This window comes from Dermochelys coriacea, chromosome 20, assembly GCF_009764565.3.
Source record: "Dermochelys coriacea isolate rDerCor1 chromosome 20, rDerCor1.pri.v4, whole genome shotgun sequence".
NCBI lineage: Eukaryota > Metazoa > Chordata > Testudines > Dermochelyidae > Dermochelys > Dermochelys coriacea.
In genome coordinates, this window is record NC_050087.2 from 4,453,169 (window position 1) to 4,470,357 (window position 17,189).

Here is a 17,189-nt window from a genome sequence, read left to right on the forward strand (position 1 = left end):
GATGAGACAGAAACAGTGCGGGAGGGGAAACAGAGACAGATGAAATAACTTGTCAGAGGTCACACAGCAGGTTAGTGGAAGAGCCATATGTATGGGGCTCAGAAGAGTTGTGCTAACCCCTGGGCAACACTACCTTGAATACCAGTCCCCTCTGATGTCATCCTTCAGGGATACAACGCATCTTGCAGAACCTAATTTTAAAGCCTTGCTCTGCAGTCTGCACAGACTGCAGCTTTAATTCACGGCTGCTCTATTTCCTGTTCTGAGGTTTCACTATTAACATCAAAATTGAAGGGAAATTCCCTGCCCCCAAAGTGCTCCCCATGAATTTTTTCAGTTGAAACTCACAGACCCAAATGCCACGCAACAGCAGAGCGGCAACCGTAAGGAGGAGACCCGGCACGAGTAAGTTGTCGCTGGAAATTTAGCCCTTTGTGTTCATCAGGTGTATAGTGTGAATGCATCTCCATAGAGTAACTTGCTTGATTTGACTGTTTAAGGGAAGGGCATTGTACAAGCCCCGGAAAGAACCAGGCAGCCATTGCTGATGATTGCAGCCTGCAACTATGTGGCCTATATCTTTTAACTAGCCACAACAGCAAAGTGTGTGTAGGGGATCACCACAGCCCCACTTATTGTTATGAGCTTCACATCGAAAGCAACAGAGCTTCACCTGGCTAACATACTGGTGGATAGGTGAAAGATTTGGGGTCATATGCTTCTCTGAGTTGTACCAATGCCATTCTACTGAAGTCTCAGAAGTCATACGAACATGCTCCTTTGTGTTCAGAACCAGAGTAAAAGGTTGAAGCAGAGGTAGTCAGCCAAACAGTCAACGTTCAAGAAGGTTTGCCATTTTGGGATCACTACTTTGATCTTAAACTGTGAATAACTGGCAGGTTGCATATCAGATTAAAATTCCTAACTCTACAGTGATCTCATCTTCACTACAGTAATTGTTGGAAATTAAATAGCAATAAACTATTAAAGCATTTATTGAATGCAATCAATGTAATAAAGGCAAACTCAGTAATTAAACCCCCAAGTCATGCACTTTTTAATAATTCACTGGTATATTAATTTATAACTCTTGTATGAAATGTGTATTAAGGATCTGTAACACATTCCTGGTGTTTGCTTCCCACAAGATTTCTACAGTGACTGCATGGTACATCTGAGATTGGCTTATGCTTCTATGGTCCAATGCAATGTTCACTGAAGTATTTTGTTATGTGTTTATAATTATACAATGCCCAGCATAATGCAACCCTGGGCCATAACTGGGCTTGCTAGGTGCACCTAAATAACAATAAATCAATGGAAAGGCTCCTTTTGATTCCCCAGGATATTAGATCAGGCGCTGGCTAGTGCATCTTAGGCTTGTAAAATTAATGAAGAGCCCAAAATAGCTTTGGTATGTTCTGTAAAAGTGAAAGGAATCACTGGGAACCAGACAGCAGAAAATAGGATCTAAATATTTTTCTAACTGTGTTCATGGTCTGACAGATATGTAAACATCCCACACTGTAATTTCTTTTACTGTTTTATCAAAAGTTCTTTGTGCTGTGCGTATTGCTCCTTGTTTGCTAATGATTGCAGCAATAGCCCATAAAGAATCATCCCTATCTTCCTAACAGGCAGGGGATGTTTCATCAGACGGATTAACCAAGCCCCTAATTATGGAACTAGAATGTAAACTTTCAGAACTGAGCTGCAGAAAAAAACTGGAAATTATGACAAGAAGCAAAGCTGATTTGCGTAGTTATGCTAATGGAGATGCATGAGCCCTTCAAATGACAATTGAAATTGAAGGGAAATTCCTCTGAGCATTGGTTTTATTTCCTTTCCTCCTCCCCCGCCCCCCAGTAATTGGTGCAAACAGCAAAGTCAAATCCACAATATGGCAGGTAAGGCAAGGAAGAATGTTCTAAATATAATACAAAGATATTTTTCTTTGTGGCAAAACTGTTTTGTTATGGAGTAACCCGTGGGCCATGAACTAGATTTCCACTTGCATGGTATTTTAGGAGGAGATTTTCAAAAGGCACAAGGGCAGTTTGTGGCCCAATTCCGGCTGAAGAAAAAAAAAATCATTTCCTAGTTCCCACATATGCCTTTGGCAATCTTTCCCTTTCATGTCTGTCTCCCTGGAGTCAGTTTGTTGCTATGCTACTGCATGGCATTAGTGGTCACAGGTGGGATGAAATTCATGACTCCCCATGGGTTGATGGTAATGGTTCATGGGTAATGCAAAAGCAAACCTTCCCCCCACAGAGGAAGCAGCCCTAAACATATCTGAATGACGGCTTTATTCTGCGCCCTCTTCAAATCAATGAGGAAACTCAGGCCTGCTAAGTTTGTCTATAGTAAGGGTAATTACAAACTTCCCACTTTTAATTACTGAGAAGCAGCATAACCTAGTGGCTAGACTGCTGAGCTAAGAGTCAGAAGACCTCAATTCTAGTCCCACTGCTGCCACTCACTGACCTTGTGACTTTGAGCAAATCACTTCCCCTTTCTTCCCCCACCCACTCTTTGTCTTTTCCTGGTAGATTGCAAATGCATTGGGGGAAGAAACTGCTTCTTATTATGTGTTTATACAGTGTCCAATATAATGGGGTCCTGATCTCTGTTGGCACTGTTGCAATTCAAATAAATAATAATCATATCAGTTGCAACAGCTCCTCCTAAAAAAAAAACTGCATCACAGTGCCTGCCTGGCTCCTAGCTACTCTTTCTTCTTTAGTAACATTCAGGGCTAATCATTTTATACTAGTTTTTGGTTTCTGTTAGCCAGGCACTGGAGAAATGGAAGAAGCGTTTTTCCAGCTTTACCAAGAATTCACACACCTGCAAGATTTATGTGCAAAGCAGGCTGAGCTGCTACAGAAGTTGACTGTGAAGAAGGAACCCGTAACTGGTAAGGGACACTGCTAACTCCATGCTTCGGTTTGTGCTGGTTACAATTTCTGGCCCCCTAAAGAAGACGTGAAGCTCAGGCAAACATGAATTCACATACCTTATAATTGGATTCTGCACGTAGCTGGTCCGAAGGGGCACACTTTGTTGTGGCAGTTGCTTATGCTGTGTTGGATGGGAACTACCCTATACATCGTAATAAGGATGTTGAATACCAAGCAGACAGTCAAGGTAAGAATCATGCTTGGAATCCTTGGAGGACTCGTGGCAGATGCAGCGTCTTTTAGAGTATGTGTACTCTGGAGCTGCCAGTGGTCTCAAGTTGCAGTGGGGGAGGTCTAGGTTGGATATTAGGAAAAGCTATTTCAGTAGGAGGGTGGTGAAGCACTGGAATGGGTTCCCTAGGGAGGTGGTGGAATCTCCTTCCTTAGAGGTTTTTAAGGTCAGGCTTGACAAAGCCCTGGCTGGGATGATTTAGTGGCTGTTGGTCCTGCTTTGAGCAGGGGGTTGGACTAGATGACCTCCTGAGGTCTCTTCCAACCCTAATAGTCTATGGACCATACGTCCACATAGGATGACCATACGTCTCGTTTTGTCTGGGATGGTCCCTTTTTTAGGCCCTGTCCCAGCCGTCCCGACTTTTTTTGGCAAAACTGGGCATTTGTCCCGTTTGACTGCCACTGGTATCGCTGCAGCTGTCCTGCGACTTGTAGCATGCGAGCTCAGTCAGATCAAGTGTGGGTCTATCTACCAGAGGTTTGGAAATTATACCTCTAGCGTAGACATGCCCTACGAGATTCATTTATGAAGCAAAAAATTCAAGGGAAACTAGCAATAGAACTGAGCAAATTTCCTCTTTTTGCAATTTCCCCCCTACTTTCCCCCAAGTGAAAATCCTGCTTTTCCCAACAGTTTTGTAACCAAAATTCCATCCATTGTTATTGGTATTAGAGAGGGGCTCAATCAAAGCCAGAGCACCAGAGAGCTTATGACTATACATTTTTAAAAGATGCAAAGTTACCAGGAGAGCTGATTAAAGATCAGAAATACTTTCTGGATTGCCCTGCTAGCCTCTTTGGGGGCAGGATCTGTCTTTTTGTTCTGTGTTTGTCCAGCGCTGGGTTCCTGGTCCATGACTACGGCCCCCAGGTGCTACCATAATACATCAAATAAATAAGCATTGCCACAGAATGCAATGCAATGCACATGTCTTTGACCATGCTTTCTTGCATATAGCAATATGTGTCTCTATGTATTAGATAAAAAAAATATCCAAAACAAGTCACTGCACCGCACACACTTCTCCCTCTGGGGAGAAGACAAGAGAACACTCCCATGAGAGAAGTTAGTCAGATTGCTTAATGCAATACTGGAAGGTGCTCAGCTACTCAGAGCAATGTGGCTTAGCGCACAGCCCCTTCTCCATTTTATTAGTGGGCAAGCTGAGATGCAGAGAGGCTAGTGATTTTGTCCTCCATTGTAAACTGCTTTGAGATCTGCTGATGAAAGGGCTAGGTTGTTATTTTTATTACTACAGTGATGAGTGTGGTATAAGAATCTAGATAGTGTAGACTAGAACGCACCTATCTAAACATTCTTTCTTCCCTCTCTGATACTTCCTAGTTTGCTAGAGAAATCCCAGAATGCATCAACCTGTGACATCACTGACATCATTCGTTCCACAAGATGCAAAAAAGAAAAAAACCTCCACATTCACTTAGTAGAGTTTTGTAATTTTTTCCGAATTCAAAGCTAGAAGGGATTTACTAAGATTCAAGGCTATCTTCGCCTGTGATAGGTTTCAGAGTAGCAGCCGTATTAGTCTGTATTCGCAAAAAGAAAAGGAGGACTTGTGGCACCTTAGAGACTAACAAATTTATTAGAGCATAAGCTTTCGTGAGCTACCGCTACAGTAATGCATCCGATGAAGTGAGCTGTAGCTCACGAAAGCTTATGCTCTAATAAATTTGTTAGTCTCTAAGGTGCCACAAGTACTCCTTTTCTTTTCGCCTGTGATGTTAGCTACCAGGCAGGCTCATTTGCATTTGTGTGCTGGTATAGAGCACTTACCATCGTCCCATAATTAAGCAAGGTGAGCAATGGTAGATGGAATTGCCTTTACCTTCCTGCTCAGGAGAAGCCCATTGAGATGAGGGGGTAGCCATATCTGCTGTATAGCCAATGCCCAGTCACCAGTGTTTGTCTTCCAGGGCTATGATTCACAAAAGGAGATTGATACCATTGGGGGGAGATGCAAACAAAAGCAATAATCTCCTTTCAGTCCCATAAGTGGCCCCACTGTTTTCTTTTAAAGACATGCCAATTTCGATGCCAATCCAGTGCACAGACGACGGGGGGTTAGCACAATCAGAGAGACTCTTCTTCAAACAGCAGTTACCAAAGGTTCCCAGCTCTATCCTTTACAACCCAACAGTTCCTACATGGCCCAACACTGCAGTTCTTCGGGACCAGCCACAAGATGCAGACATGGTCTCTCATTTTGCTATTAAGTACCCCCTGAGTGCGGCAAACAACGGCTTGTCAAGCAGCACTAAGGGGAAGGCAGATTTTGCAATAGCACTTTCCAGCCAGAACCACCACAAACCGCACGTGGGCAAGAAGGCGGCTTGTGACACGCTGTTGAAAAATTATGTGATGTTTCCTGCCTTGAAAGCGGAAAAGGAGAAATCCACAGCCCCTCCCATACCTCCAGAGCTTGCTACCCTAAATCCAGAGGATGTAGGCTCCTTTCCCAGTTTCTTGGATCTTTATGAAGCACCACAGGATTCACAGATGGAAAGTACTTCCCTTCAAGCTGCAGAAATTAAAATTCCTATAGAAATCCGAGGACCCACGCAGGTACAGTATATGGTTACATAACAGTATCTATTATTTGTATTACTATAGCCCTGGACCAAACCCCATTGTGCAAGGTGCAGTACAAATATAGAACAAAAAGACTGCTTAGCTACTTTTATTGCTCCCTTTACTGTAGTATCTGAGCACCTAACAGTTTCCAGCATAGCTATCCCCACCACAGCCTGGTGAAAGAGGGAATTATTATCAGTCCCACCTTACAGATGGGGACAGAAAAGCTCAGTGGCATGCCCCAAAGTCTGTGGAGAGCAAAGACACAAACCCATAAACCCGAATCACGGGGCTATCCTCTTTCTCCAATAGATTGTAGGATTTGCCATACAGCAGTGGTTCTCCAAACTTTTTGCCAGCACGACCCAATTTTAATGATTTTTTTCCTTCTGGGATTATAGGCACTGACTTTTAGTTTTCCCCGGAGGTGCTCCACCCCTGCTCTGCCCCAAGACCCCACCACCACTCTACCCATTCCCCCAAGGCCCCACCCCTGCTCTGCCTCTTTCTGCCCCTGCTCTGCCCCCTTCCCCGAGACCCCACCCTCGCTCCGCCTCTTCCCACTCCTGCTCCACTTCCTCCTCGAGGTCCCCACCCGCTTGCTGCTCTCCACCCTCTCCCAATCCCCTTACTGAGCCGCCGATCAGCTGATTGGCAGTACCGCCAAACAGCTGATCGGCGGCAATGCCCCTGAACAGCTCTGGCTGGTAAGTGCTGAGCATCCACTGTAGCACACTGCTTAATTTGTGCCAGGGCTTGCTAGGGCTGCGCCCCATCACCTCTTGGCTTGGCAGTTCATAGCCCCGGCATCTCTGAGCTTGCTGTGTCAGTTATGAATGTAAAAAAATTGCTTGAGCCCCAGCACCTCATTGCTGGAGCCCTGGGACCTCTTTCATTACAAATTAAGTACTGGCTGCGCGGAGCAAAATGGTGTCCTCCACATGATAGGAATCCGTGACACCATCTGTGGATGGCGCAACCCCATTTGGGATTGTGACCCACAATTTGGGAAGCTCTGCTCTGCGGGATCTGACCATTCACCCATCTGCTCTAGCATCGTGTTTTCAAGGGGGAAGTGCTGGATTCATCACCAGAAAAAAATTAACACTCCCCCCCCATACTGTATCTAGCCAGTTGTTTAACTCTGTACACATGGGGAGCAATTCTTTCCTGAGCCTTGGGGCAGCCAGTTGATGCCCTGAGCATGAGATCTGATAACCTTGCTGTAACGCATCACCATACATGTCTTTGCTCATAAATTTACCAAGCACTATTTAGGCGACAGCCCATTTGCAAGTACTCTTGGAGGGTCTAATCACCTTCATTGCCCTTCTCTGGGCCATTTCACTCTCAGCTACCATCTGCCTCCTTTTCTGAATAGTCTAGAATATTGTCCAAACCCCAACAAATACTGAGGGACCCTGCCATGCATTTCTGCACCTCAGAGGGACCAACCTTGCACTCTAACTCCGTGTTGCTTATAACTAAGCCATATTTAATTCATTGGCAAGGCTTTGCTGCTTACCCCATATTGATATTTTCCTTCACAGCCTTGTCCAAAGAACTTCATCCAAAGCCTTTTGAAAAATAGATGATTTGGTCCATCTAGGGTAAGTGCTCGGCCACTGCTCTGTTGGGCACGCTGCAAATGCATGTAATATCCCCACTAATCTTTTTCAAAGACCTGGACACTCTATCACCAGCCTGGGACAACACTCTGCCACGTCCAGTTATAGTCCTTAGCTTAGGGCCCCGTTTATCCTGCAGCGCACACACACTCAAAAAGAAACATGGAACACCAGACCGCCACAAAATACTAGGCCAGGTCCACACCAAAAAAGCTAGATTGACCCAGCTACGTCCCTCAGGGCTGTGAAAAATCCACACTCCTGAGTGATACAGTTAAGACAACTTAACCTCCGGTGTAGACAGCACTAGGTTGATGGAAAAATTCTAGCTACCGCTGCTCGTGGTGGGTGGATTAACTACAGTGACTGGAGAACCCTTCCAATCGCTTTTGTGAGTGTCTACACTGACTCTGCTGCTATAGCATTCTAAGTGTAGACATAGCCTTAGCCCGGTTCTCAAGCTGGGCTCCAGCAGCTTAATGCCCTATATATTTCCCAGTCTAGGGTAGTCTGCAGAATCGGCTTGCCCTCTTGCAGTTCTTTGCTAGAGCCCCAAGAGAATATGATTCCCAGTCCTCTCCTGGTCCCAGGCTCCCTCATGGAGCAGGGACCCTCATTTATATTCCAGAGCTGGGACTCATCAGACCCAATCCCTTGCTGCTGTCAGCTGGGTCAGATGATTCCCAGCACATGTTTTCTGTGTTCTTCTCAAGAACAGGGCTGGCTGCTCCCCAGTCTCCCTGGGCCCTAAAAGGGGCAACCCTGTTACAGACCCCTAATAAGTTAGAGGCAACATTTTCCCCTTCATAGATTCATAGATTCCAAGGCCAGGAGGGACCATTGTGATCATCTAGTCTGACTTCCTGGATAATGGAGGCCAGAGAACTTCCCCATAATACTTCCTAGAGCAGATCTTTTAGAAAAATATCCAGTCTTGACTTAAAAAATGGTCAGTGATGGAGAATCCAGCACGATGCCTGGGTAAATTGCTTCCACGGTACTGAGTGGAGTTAGGCACCCTCTTCCTAAAGCCCCTTTGAAAAGCTCAGCCATTATCACATAATTAATTCTGTTTAACAGTAGGATTTAGAGACCCCAATCAAGAATCTGGGCTCTGACACAGGGTAGATTTCCATCACTCTGGAGTCCCCACTGCAAACGGACCTCACACACTCCTGCGTAGATTCAGCACCACATGCTTGTTTTACAACGTGCCATACGAGTGCCTGTCTCTCACAATGGAAGGCTTTTTACCTTCTCCTCCGATGCGAGGCAAGATGTCTCCTAGGCCTCTCTGGTCCAGCCATCTCCTCCTCTCCGTCTCTCTTTTTAACTGTCCCCCGCTGATAAGCTAAATCATTTTGACAGGTGTTTAGCCATCCAGTCCTTAACCACTGATTGCCTTTCTTTGGCCCCTGTGGGGATGCTGGCAGAGGTGCACAGATCGAGGAGTCCACCTTAGGCTACTCACATACTGTCACAGCTCCATTGTGCAAGGCACTGTTCAAACCCATAGTAGAAAAATCAGACCATACTTCATTAGCCTCCTTTAAATCCCTCCGTCTGATTGCTTCCTTCTGCTCCTCCTTCTGTCCATATGTCTCTTGTCAGATTGTAAACTCTTTGCAGGCAGGCACCGTCACCTTGTTCTATATTTGTACAGCTGCTCGTGCAATAGGATCCTGGTCCATGAGTAGGGCTCAAAGGTGTGGTGGGAGTACAAATAAATAATAATGGCAAGACACAACAGATAGATGAAATATACAGGTTGTTGTTGGTGGGGGGGGGGAGTTTATTGTAATGCAAGCATGTTTTTGCGTAATTTCTTTTCACTTTTCCAAAAACGGGGATCTCGTTATAATTACACTATTAATAGTAACTACTAAGGATGGTCAGCACTGAATCAAGGGTTGTTTTTTTTTAAGAAGGAAAAAAATGGACGTGTCTTGTAAAATCCAAATGTGCCTTATCAGCACTTAATAATAAAGCAGTAAAAAGGAAATTACAGAGCTTTCCAATTGACCTTTCACAAAAGCCCTTTGATCACATTGTGGCTTTGGCAGAGATTGGAGTCTACAAGGAGGAAGCGATGGGCAACTTGAGATACTCAAGTGCCATAAATAATTAGGATGGGGGGGATCACCCAGGGGTTTCTGAAGGAATTGAAGTGCGAACAGAGGCATTGCTGCGAAGGACATATCAGATTCTATGGCCCGAGACACAGCTGGATAGATTCTGCGCTGGATCTCTCAGGAGGTGCAACCTTGGAGGAGGGGCAGGGGCAAAAGCCAGCTTTAAACCATGTTTGCACCTTCTGCCTGCTCCAAGGGATGGCGTGGCTGTGGGGTAAGTTAGAGCAGTCCTGGGGCTGCTCTGTCTTAACAACAGCTGTATTGCTAAGCACTACAGCAACCCCTTCTCCTGCCTTGGCCCCCAGCACACCTGATACACTGTGGAACAATGGGGCAGCATAGGGTCATAGAGGTTAGCTCTAGGTGGTCCTGCACAGGGGAATTCCCTGGAGACCAGTGTGATCTCTTTTTATAGCCCGTGCAGCAGAGGCCAGCTACTGGTCAAGTAGTTTCCTGAAAGCGGTGCCTATTTTTAAACAAGAAGCCAAGATTGATCATGGGAACTAAAGACCCACGGAAATAAACATAGTTAAAAGCCAAACACAAATAATACCCCTATGTTGGTTAACCCAGTTATCACTCTTTCCCTTTAATAATTTTCTAGACTTCCTGGACTCCAGGATGGGCAGTAGAAGACAGTCCACTTGGTCACAGCGGGGATTGTGAACTCCAAGGGTACACTGCATACACAGACCTGTGACTTTTGCCAAGTCATTTTCGCAGCTGGGGAAAAGCACAAGGAAACTATTACAAGCGTCTCATAGCTCATATCGAATAGGATTGGTATCATCATGTACTTGTAACCCAGTTTACAAAGGATGGCTTTCTGTTTATGAGCCTACTGTAGAGCTGTTGGAATAAGTGACTTCTTGACTCAGTGGCTGAACTGGAAGGCTGTGAAAAGAATTTCTGGGTTGGGTTGACCCGAAATGAAAACATTTCAATGTTTCCAGCAAAGCTCAAAAAGTGAAAAAAAGACTTTGTTTTGAATGGAATGAAACATTTTATTTAATTTCTGAGTTTTTATTTTTTAAATCTTTTTCAAATAGCAATTTGTGAAAATGAAGTGATACTCTAAGACGAAATGTTTCATTTTGGAAATGGAAAAAAAAAATGAACTGTTTCAACAGTTCTGATTTTTTTGATATTTGACCAAACCCATTTGTGAAAATTGACCCAAATTTGTGAATTCATAGAATAACAGGGTTGTAAGGGACCTCAGGGAGTCATCTAGTCCAACTCCCTGCTCAAAGCAGGACCCAGCTCCAATTTTTGCCCCAGATCCCAAATAGCCCCTTCAAGGACTGAACTCACACCCCTGGGTTTAGCAGGCTAATGCTCAAACCACTGTGCTATCCCTCCCCCCAAAATTGTTTTGCTCAGTCCAAATTGGCAGGTTTTTGCGCGGCAGCGGCGGAAATGAATCACACAAAAAAGTTGGTTGAGCTCGGTTGGCTTTGAGTTGGATCTTTTAGCTCAGGCAGTTGTGGCTCAAATGTTAAATTGAATGTTGAAATGTCGTTCCTGTGATCCAATTGGCTAATACATCAGCTGATGCCTCTTGGTGGCCTTTGATTGCTGGGTTTCAGGGGTATTAAAGCAGCTTCTGTTCTGCAGGCTCTGAGAGAGGCGGTTATGTTTTGTTAGCTCACATGCTTTATATGTACATGGTCAGATGTGGTAAGTGGACTTATCCATGGCTGGGTATCCCAAGCATTTTACTTGGGCAGAAACTATCCCAGCAGTATGGCTGGGGAAAAGATCAGTACCTTCTCATGCCACTGAACAGTTATTTATATCACGGCTGCTTCTCTGACTCAGCTCGAAATCTTGTGATAGAGAACCAGATGAATGAACATCCATGGAAGCAGGTGCTGGGCAGGGAAGTAGAGAATTATTATTTGTTCTCATAGAAGGATTAGCGGCCTCAACCAAGATCAGGGTCCAATTGTGCCAGGTGCTGGACAAACCCATGGTCGGAGACAGTCTCCGCTTTGAAAAGCGTACCGTAAATAGACAAGGTAGGAGGAAGAACGGAGGCCCAAAGAGTTGGTATGATTTGCCTGAGGTCCCAGAGCTGGGTAACGGCAGAATTAAGAAAGAACTGAGATCACCTGAGTCTCATGCTAGTTCCCAATTCCCTAAACCATGCTGTCTCTCTAACTTAGATGAAAAACAAAGTTAACACAGATAAGCCCCTGTTAAATAGTCTCTTTATCACGAATGGCAAAAGCTACTCCACTTCTCACTCTTCCTTAAAACCTCTTCGGTGCCTGTTTAATCGATCCCCTAATGAGCATGAGCAAGGTTCTGCACCATCTAGTGGTGATAAGAATAAAAGAACAGCCAGACTGAGTCAGACCAAAGGTCCATCTAACCCAGTATCCTGTCTTCCAACAGTGGCCAGTGCCAGATGCCCCAGAGGGAATGAACAGAACAGGGAATCATCAAGTGATCCATTCACAGAGGCTAGGGACACCATCCCTGCCCATCCTGGCTAATAGCCATTGATGGACCTATCCTCCATGAACTTATCTAGTTCTTTTTTGGACCCTGTTACAGTCTTGGTCTTCACAAGCTTTTCCCGGGGCCTTTTGTGTATTTAGAGAGGTGTTAAGCAGAAAATGGTGATGTGAACAGAAGATACCTCCTGCTCAAAGATGTGACAGGCATGTCATTATTGTGTTTTTCTATTTAGTCCCTTGGGAAGAGCTGCTTTCCAATGGGAGGCGATGGGAACAAGTAGGTGAAGCACTAGACTAAGACTCTGAAGGCCTGGACTTTATTCTCAATTCTGACTTCCTGTGTAACTTTGAGCAAACGCTCCCGAGCCATAGCTTGTAATGGATCAGTTCCATTTGCAAGTTTTTGATCTTCACTTTGCTCCTACCTTTACTAAGAGTGGCAATTAATTTACTATAAGGGAGTAATTCATGATGCCCTAAAAATATAATACTCCCTAGCTCTAATAATATTACCTAGCTCGTATCATCAGTCAGTCTGAAAGCAATTTACAGAGGAGATCAGTATCATTATCTCTATTTTACAGATTGGGAAACTGAGGCACAGGGGGTAAATGACATTCCCAAGGTCACCAAAGCAGGTCACCAGGAATCAAACTCAGGTCTTCAGAATCTCAGTCCAGGGCATTATGTGCTAGGCCATATTGCCAGTGGAAAACAGGTGCCTTCAGATATCAGAATTGAGCCACTCTACTCCAATTAATTTTAATGTAGCTAACACCCCTAGCTAGCTTTACAAATCTCAAGTTCAGCCTCCAGACTTGTCCTTTCATCAATGGTCCCATGTTATCATTCACCCAGCCTGCTGGCAATACAATAATGTGCACAAATCCGGCCAGGGAGAGATTGTCCTTCTTTTGTGCTCCTGTTTAGTACATGGACTGTATTGCACCTCCGTATGTGGGGGAAGGTACTTTGTAATATAAGTGACACTAGAGGCCCCCCTCAGTTGCACCGGGAAATGGAGTATCAGAAAAACAGGAGGCAAATGCAGTCGATGGGAATGTCTCAGTATCGTAAGCCCCTACTCAAATGGGTGGGAGTTTTGTAGCAACCAGCACTGCCCCTACTGAAGTCAATCGGTGGGTTTAATGGGCGCTGAGTTAGATCCAGCATGACTTCAGTGGAAGAAGAGTTAAGCCAACCCTGAGCTCTGCTGAACATCCTACTGTGGTGTATTGAGGACTGTGTTGGAATTGCAAGCTTTAAGAGTATGCTGTTCCCTGGTAAATGGTGTTGTCTGTTATTTTGATGCCATATTAAGAACTGGGGAGGAATTCCAAGGAACGCTGACAAAACTTAGACGGGGTTCTAAAGAGATTGCAGAAATATGTTTGTAGAGTTAACACAGAGAAACGTGCTTCATTCCCAAGTCAGGTTACGTATGTGGGGCAGAAGAGGTACACCCATTAAAAGTAAGCCATAGCAGCACAACTCACCCCACCTTGTTCTAGGCTGGTTCTTTCTATGTTGACTGTCTCTGATCATCTCTCTACTTCCCTGTAGAGCCCTTAGCCTGAAAGCAAGACCAGGAAAACCCTCCTCGCCCACTCGTAAAGTGACAGCTTGCTATCTTAGTACAGTCCTCAATACCCCACACCTACCCTATCGTTCCAGGACACAATATGTATCCAGAATAGCAGGTTAAAGTTATTTGGCATCATTTACATATCGGCCCGGATCCTAGTCCTACTGAAATCAGTGGTAAAACTTCCAATAGTTCCAGGCCTGGGTTCATTCTCCAGCAAAAGTACCTGTTTGTGCTGGCAAAGAGAAAATAATATCTACTTCTCCTCCCATAAATGTAGCCTCTCCAATAAAGGAATGTCTGAGCTTGTTAATTCTCCTAAGCCATGTTCTGTCATGTGTTGGTGGCAACCAACCTCTTAATCACCCTCGTAACTTTCAAAAAAAAAATAGAAAAAGAAAGGAAGAACTTATACTGAGCTGGACTTCTAAGTCACCAATATAAGGGGCGCTAATTAAATCGAACATTCGTTGGACATAAAGCGTCTAACCTTTCCTCCTGATCTGAGGTGCCATTAAGACTCTGACATCTGGCACCAAATGTGAATGCAGCGGAGATTGTGGATGAAGGTGGGTGTATATGGTGATAGATGGCAGTAGTGTCACTGTGACTTATACAAATGCCAGGTCATATTTATAGTGTATCACAATAGCCAGGCTTTTCTTAGGGGAGATTAATGACAGTTTGGGGTTTTTTTGGGTGTGAGCCATTGATGCCAGGAGCTTTTTCTACGCAGAGACCAACAACTTTTTAACGTACATCACAGCATTGCACCTTGATACAGGTGCGAGGCCTCTGACTTCGGTGGAGTTACTAATGTTTCACAGCCGTGTGGGAGGAGAATCAGACCGATTATTTTGCTGTAGGCCAATGAATATTCCAGTCCTTAAGTCTCATGTGTTCACTCATAAGCGTTCGGACAAAAGTCTAATCATTTTCCCCTTTCCTGTTTGCTTCATAACTGCAGCCAGAAGAAATGGCTTCAATACCCCCGCCCCGCCCCGGCATACCACACACACACTCTGCAGCTAGACTACTCCAGATAATAATGAGAGGACAGCTTTTAACTATGCTCCTTTGTGGTCCAGAGAATATTCACCCAGTGCTGAGTTACTGGAAGGACCGTATCAGAAAGCCAGCACAGGAGGAGTGGCCATACATTTGGTTGGTATGAAGTTCTAGCTGGCATCGGGAAGCTGAGAGTTTGCCAGAAGGAAAAGGTGAGATCTTTTCTGCTTTGAAAGCCAGTGTAGCAAACTTTATTACAAATAATAATGAAGTACAGAAGGATTTTCTCAGGAACTAAACATGTCTTGGGTGTATTGCTGATCGACAATCTCTTTTACATAAAGTAATAGTATATGATACTCTAATAGTGAGGCGTGCTTGGAGCATTTGTGTTGTGTATGAGGCGATACCAGTGTGTGTGTGTGTCTGTGTGGGGCTGCATTGCACTGGTGAGGGGTGGCACCACATGGGTAATTGCACTGAGTGCATCTTTTTCTGGGTCTCTGATTCAGCAAGCTACTTAAGCATGTGCCTAACTTTAAGCATGTGAGTAGCCTCATTGACTTCAACAGCACTACTCACAGATTTATAGTGAGTCATATGCTAACCTACCTAACTGAGTCACAGCCTAACCCTAGCAAGTGCCATAAAAACTAGCTTTACTTTTTGATCATGCTTTGTTGCATTTTTAAATGTCATGTTGTAAGGGGCCATTAGTCACTAGGCAGATGATCCACACTGACATAAAGACTTTTTTTTTAATCTAGTACTTTTCATTGGCATGACAATTCCTTTGCTCGGTAAATAACCTTCAATTCAGCATGTTTGTCTGAACTGCAGAGGGAGTAGGTGGCATCTCAGTCTAGTGGGCTGTGTTGAGCTCACTGAAATGGATGCGGTTTCACTTCTGAATAAGCACATGTTGACTGATGTTCGCAAGTTCAGACGCTGCATAGGATGTGCAATAGCCCCCATAAGGTTTTATTTTTACTACTGAATTTATTATGGATACTGTTGCCCACAGAAACAAGCATATCCGCTCCCTGGCAATCATCTAACCAGCCGGGAATGTTTTGTGGATGCATTTCTCAGGTCTTCGTCTTAGTGGGAAGGTGAGATTCTCGGCTTTCCCGTTGCATATAATTTATGTTAAAGCTGGCCAGAAAATGCCATTTCCCCCCCCCACACACACAGAAAATATCAACCAGAAAAAGCTGTCATTGAAATTTGCAGTGGAAAATTTCAACTTTTCTTCAGCAAAGTGAAACTTAATTTGTTTTTCATTTTTTGCCAATTTTCTGATGAGAAACGAAAAAATCTCAGCTGAAAAAGGCTCAAAAGAGTTGGGTTTTTCTGGGGCTGAAAATGTTTGTTTTCTCAGCTTGCCAACAAAAAGTCAAAAATGTTCAAGGAGCACAGACACTTTATGCAACATTTTTCGTTCGCTCAAAACGTCCATTTTTCTGTCGGTAAAAAAATTTCAAAGGAAAATTTTTGACCAACCCAGTTTATATCCTTATTGGTTCACAAGATGTGCCTTGAAATGGCCAATGGTCACTTGGATCAGACAATAATGTAACTATTTACCAGTCTGGCCTTAGAATCTATGAATCCTTCAGGTTGCTACAGTTGCTATCCCTCTGAAAAGGCATGATGCCTGATTATGGCACTGTCTCAGACCTATTCCTGATATCAGCTGGGAGTTTGTTAATTTAGGGATAACACATGAGAGGCCTTAAACGACATAAACATAATAGTACACCTTGTGTGCATTCAGAGGCCGAAGTACTAATGTAACTGCCTAATAGCTGTTGTATATTACTCATATTTAAACACTGGTTTATGATTTTATTTTTGTTTCTGAGGGGGGAAAAATTGATAAATATATTCCATGAGTCTTTGCCACAAATTAACTGAACCAGGGCAATTGGGACTCATTGTAATGTTATGGTGACCAAATATAGGCCAAAGTCTGTTCTCTGTTAGTGACGCTGGTATCAATCTGTAGTAAATCCATTACAGTCAATGAGTGTTACGCCCATAACTGAGAGTGGAAATTTCCCCTCTTGGTTTTGCGTAGACAAAAGCTAATTGGACAGTAACAATCAGATACTGACTGCCTCTGCATTCTCATTGGCTAAAAACTTAGAAATCAGCATTAATGACTCGTTCACAAACAATGCTCCATACTCGACTTCATGTCATTTCTCCCTTTTTTTCTGGTTGGCTGGTTGTAACATGATCACTTTTGAACATTGCATCAGATCAACTGCAAAATTTCAAGGGCAGAAACCGATTGATTTTGATGAAAATCAGAGGATCAGAAAAGCCTGATTTCTACTAAAATCAGGCCCACAGAAGGCCCATATGGCGCTGAAGGCAGAGGAAGCTCTCTCTGCTGCTCTCTACACACAGGTAGCAGCTTACTAGAAAGTTGCACACTTAATGGCTCATATAGGCCAAGCTCTGTTATCCAGCCTTTGAAATGCAAACGAGCTGTGAGAGGGACTGGCCAGAGTGTGGGAGGGAGGATCCTGGCTGGAGTACAGACAAGGGGCCCAGCTTGAGGGCAGGGATGCAAGTC

The 17,189-nt window shown here is 44.2% G+C and overlaps 1 protein-coding gene across 10 annotated transcripts; it reads left to right on the plus strand.

Annotated features, from left to right (window-relative positions):
• On the plus strand, positions 1-10,692 carry LOC119845727. Of its 10 annotated transcripts, XM_043506625.1 has the most exons (6): positions 6-405; positions 1,638-1,907; positions 2,794-2,920; positions 5,234-5,778; positions 7,338-7,397; positions 10,152-10,692. In XM_043506625.1, the coding sequence occupies exons 3-5, from the start codon at positions 2,809-2,811 to the stop codon at positions 7,380-7,382; spliced, it is 702 nt and encodes a 233-aa protein (XP_043362560.1). In that variant the 5' UTR covers positions 6-405; positions 1,638-1,907; positions 2,794-2,808; the 3' UTR covers positions 7,383-7,397; positions 10,152-10,692. The 10 variants fall into 10 exon arrangements, with proteins under 10 accessions (XP_043362563.1, XP_043362561.1, XP_043362560.1 ...); XM_043506626.1 differs by lacking the exon at positions 7,338-7,397 and having other exon boundaries at positions 4-405; positions 5,354-5,778; XM_043506624.1 differs by lacking the exon at positions 1,638-1,907 and having other exon boundaries at positions 8-405.
• Positions 10,693-17,189: the final 6,497 nt, after the last annotated feature.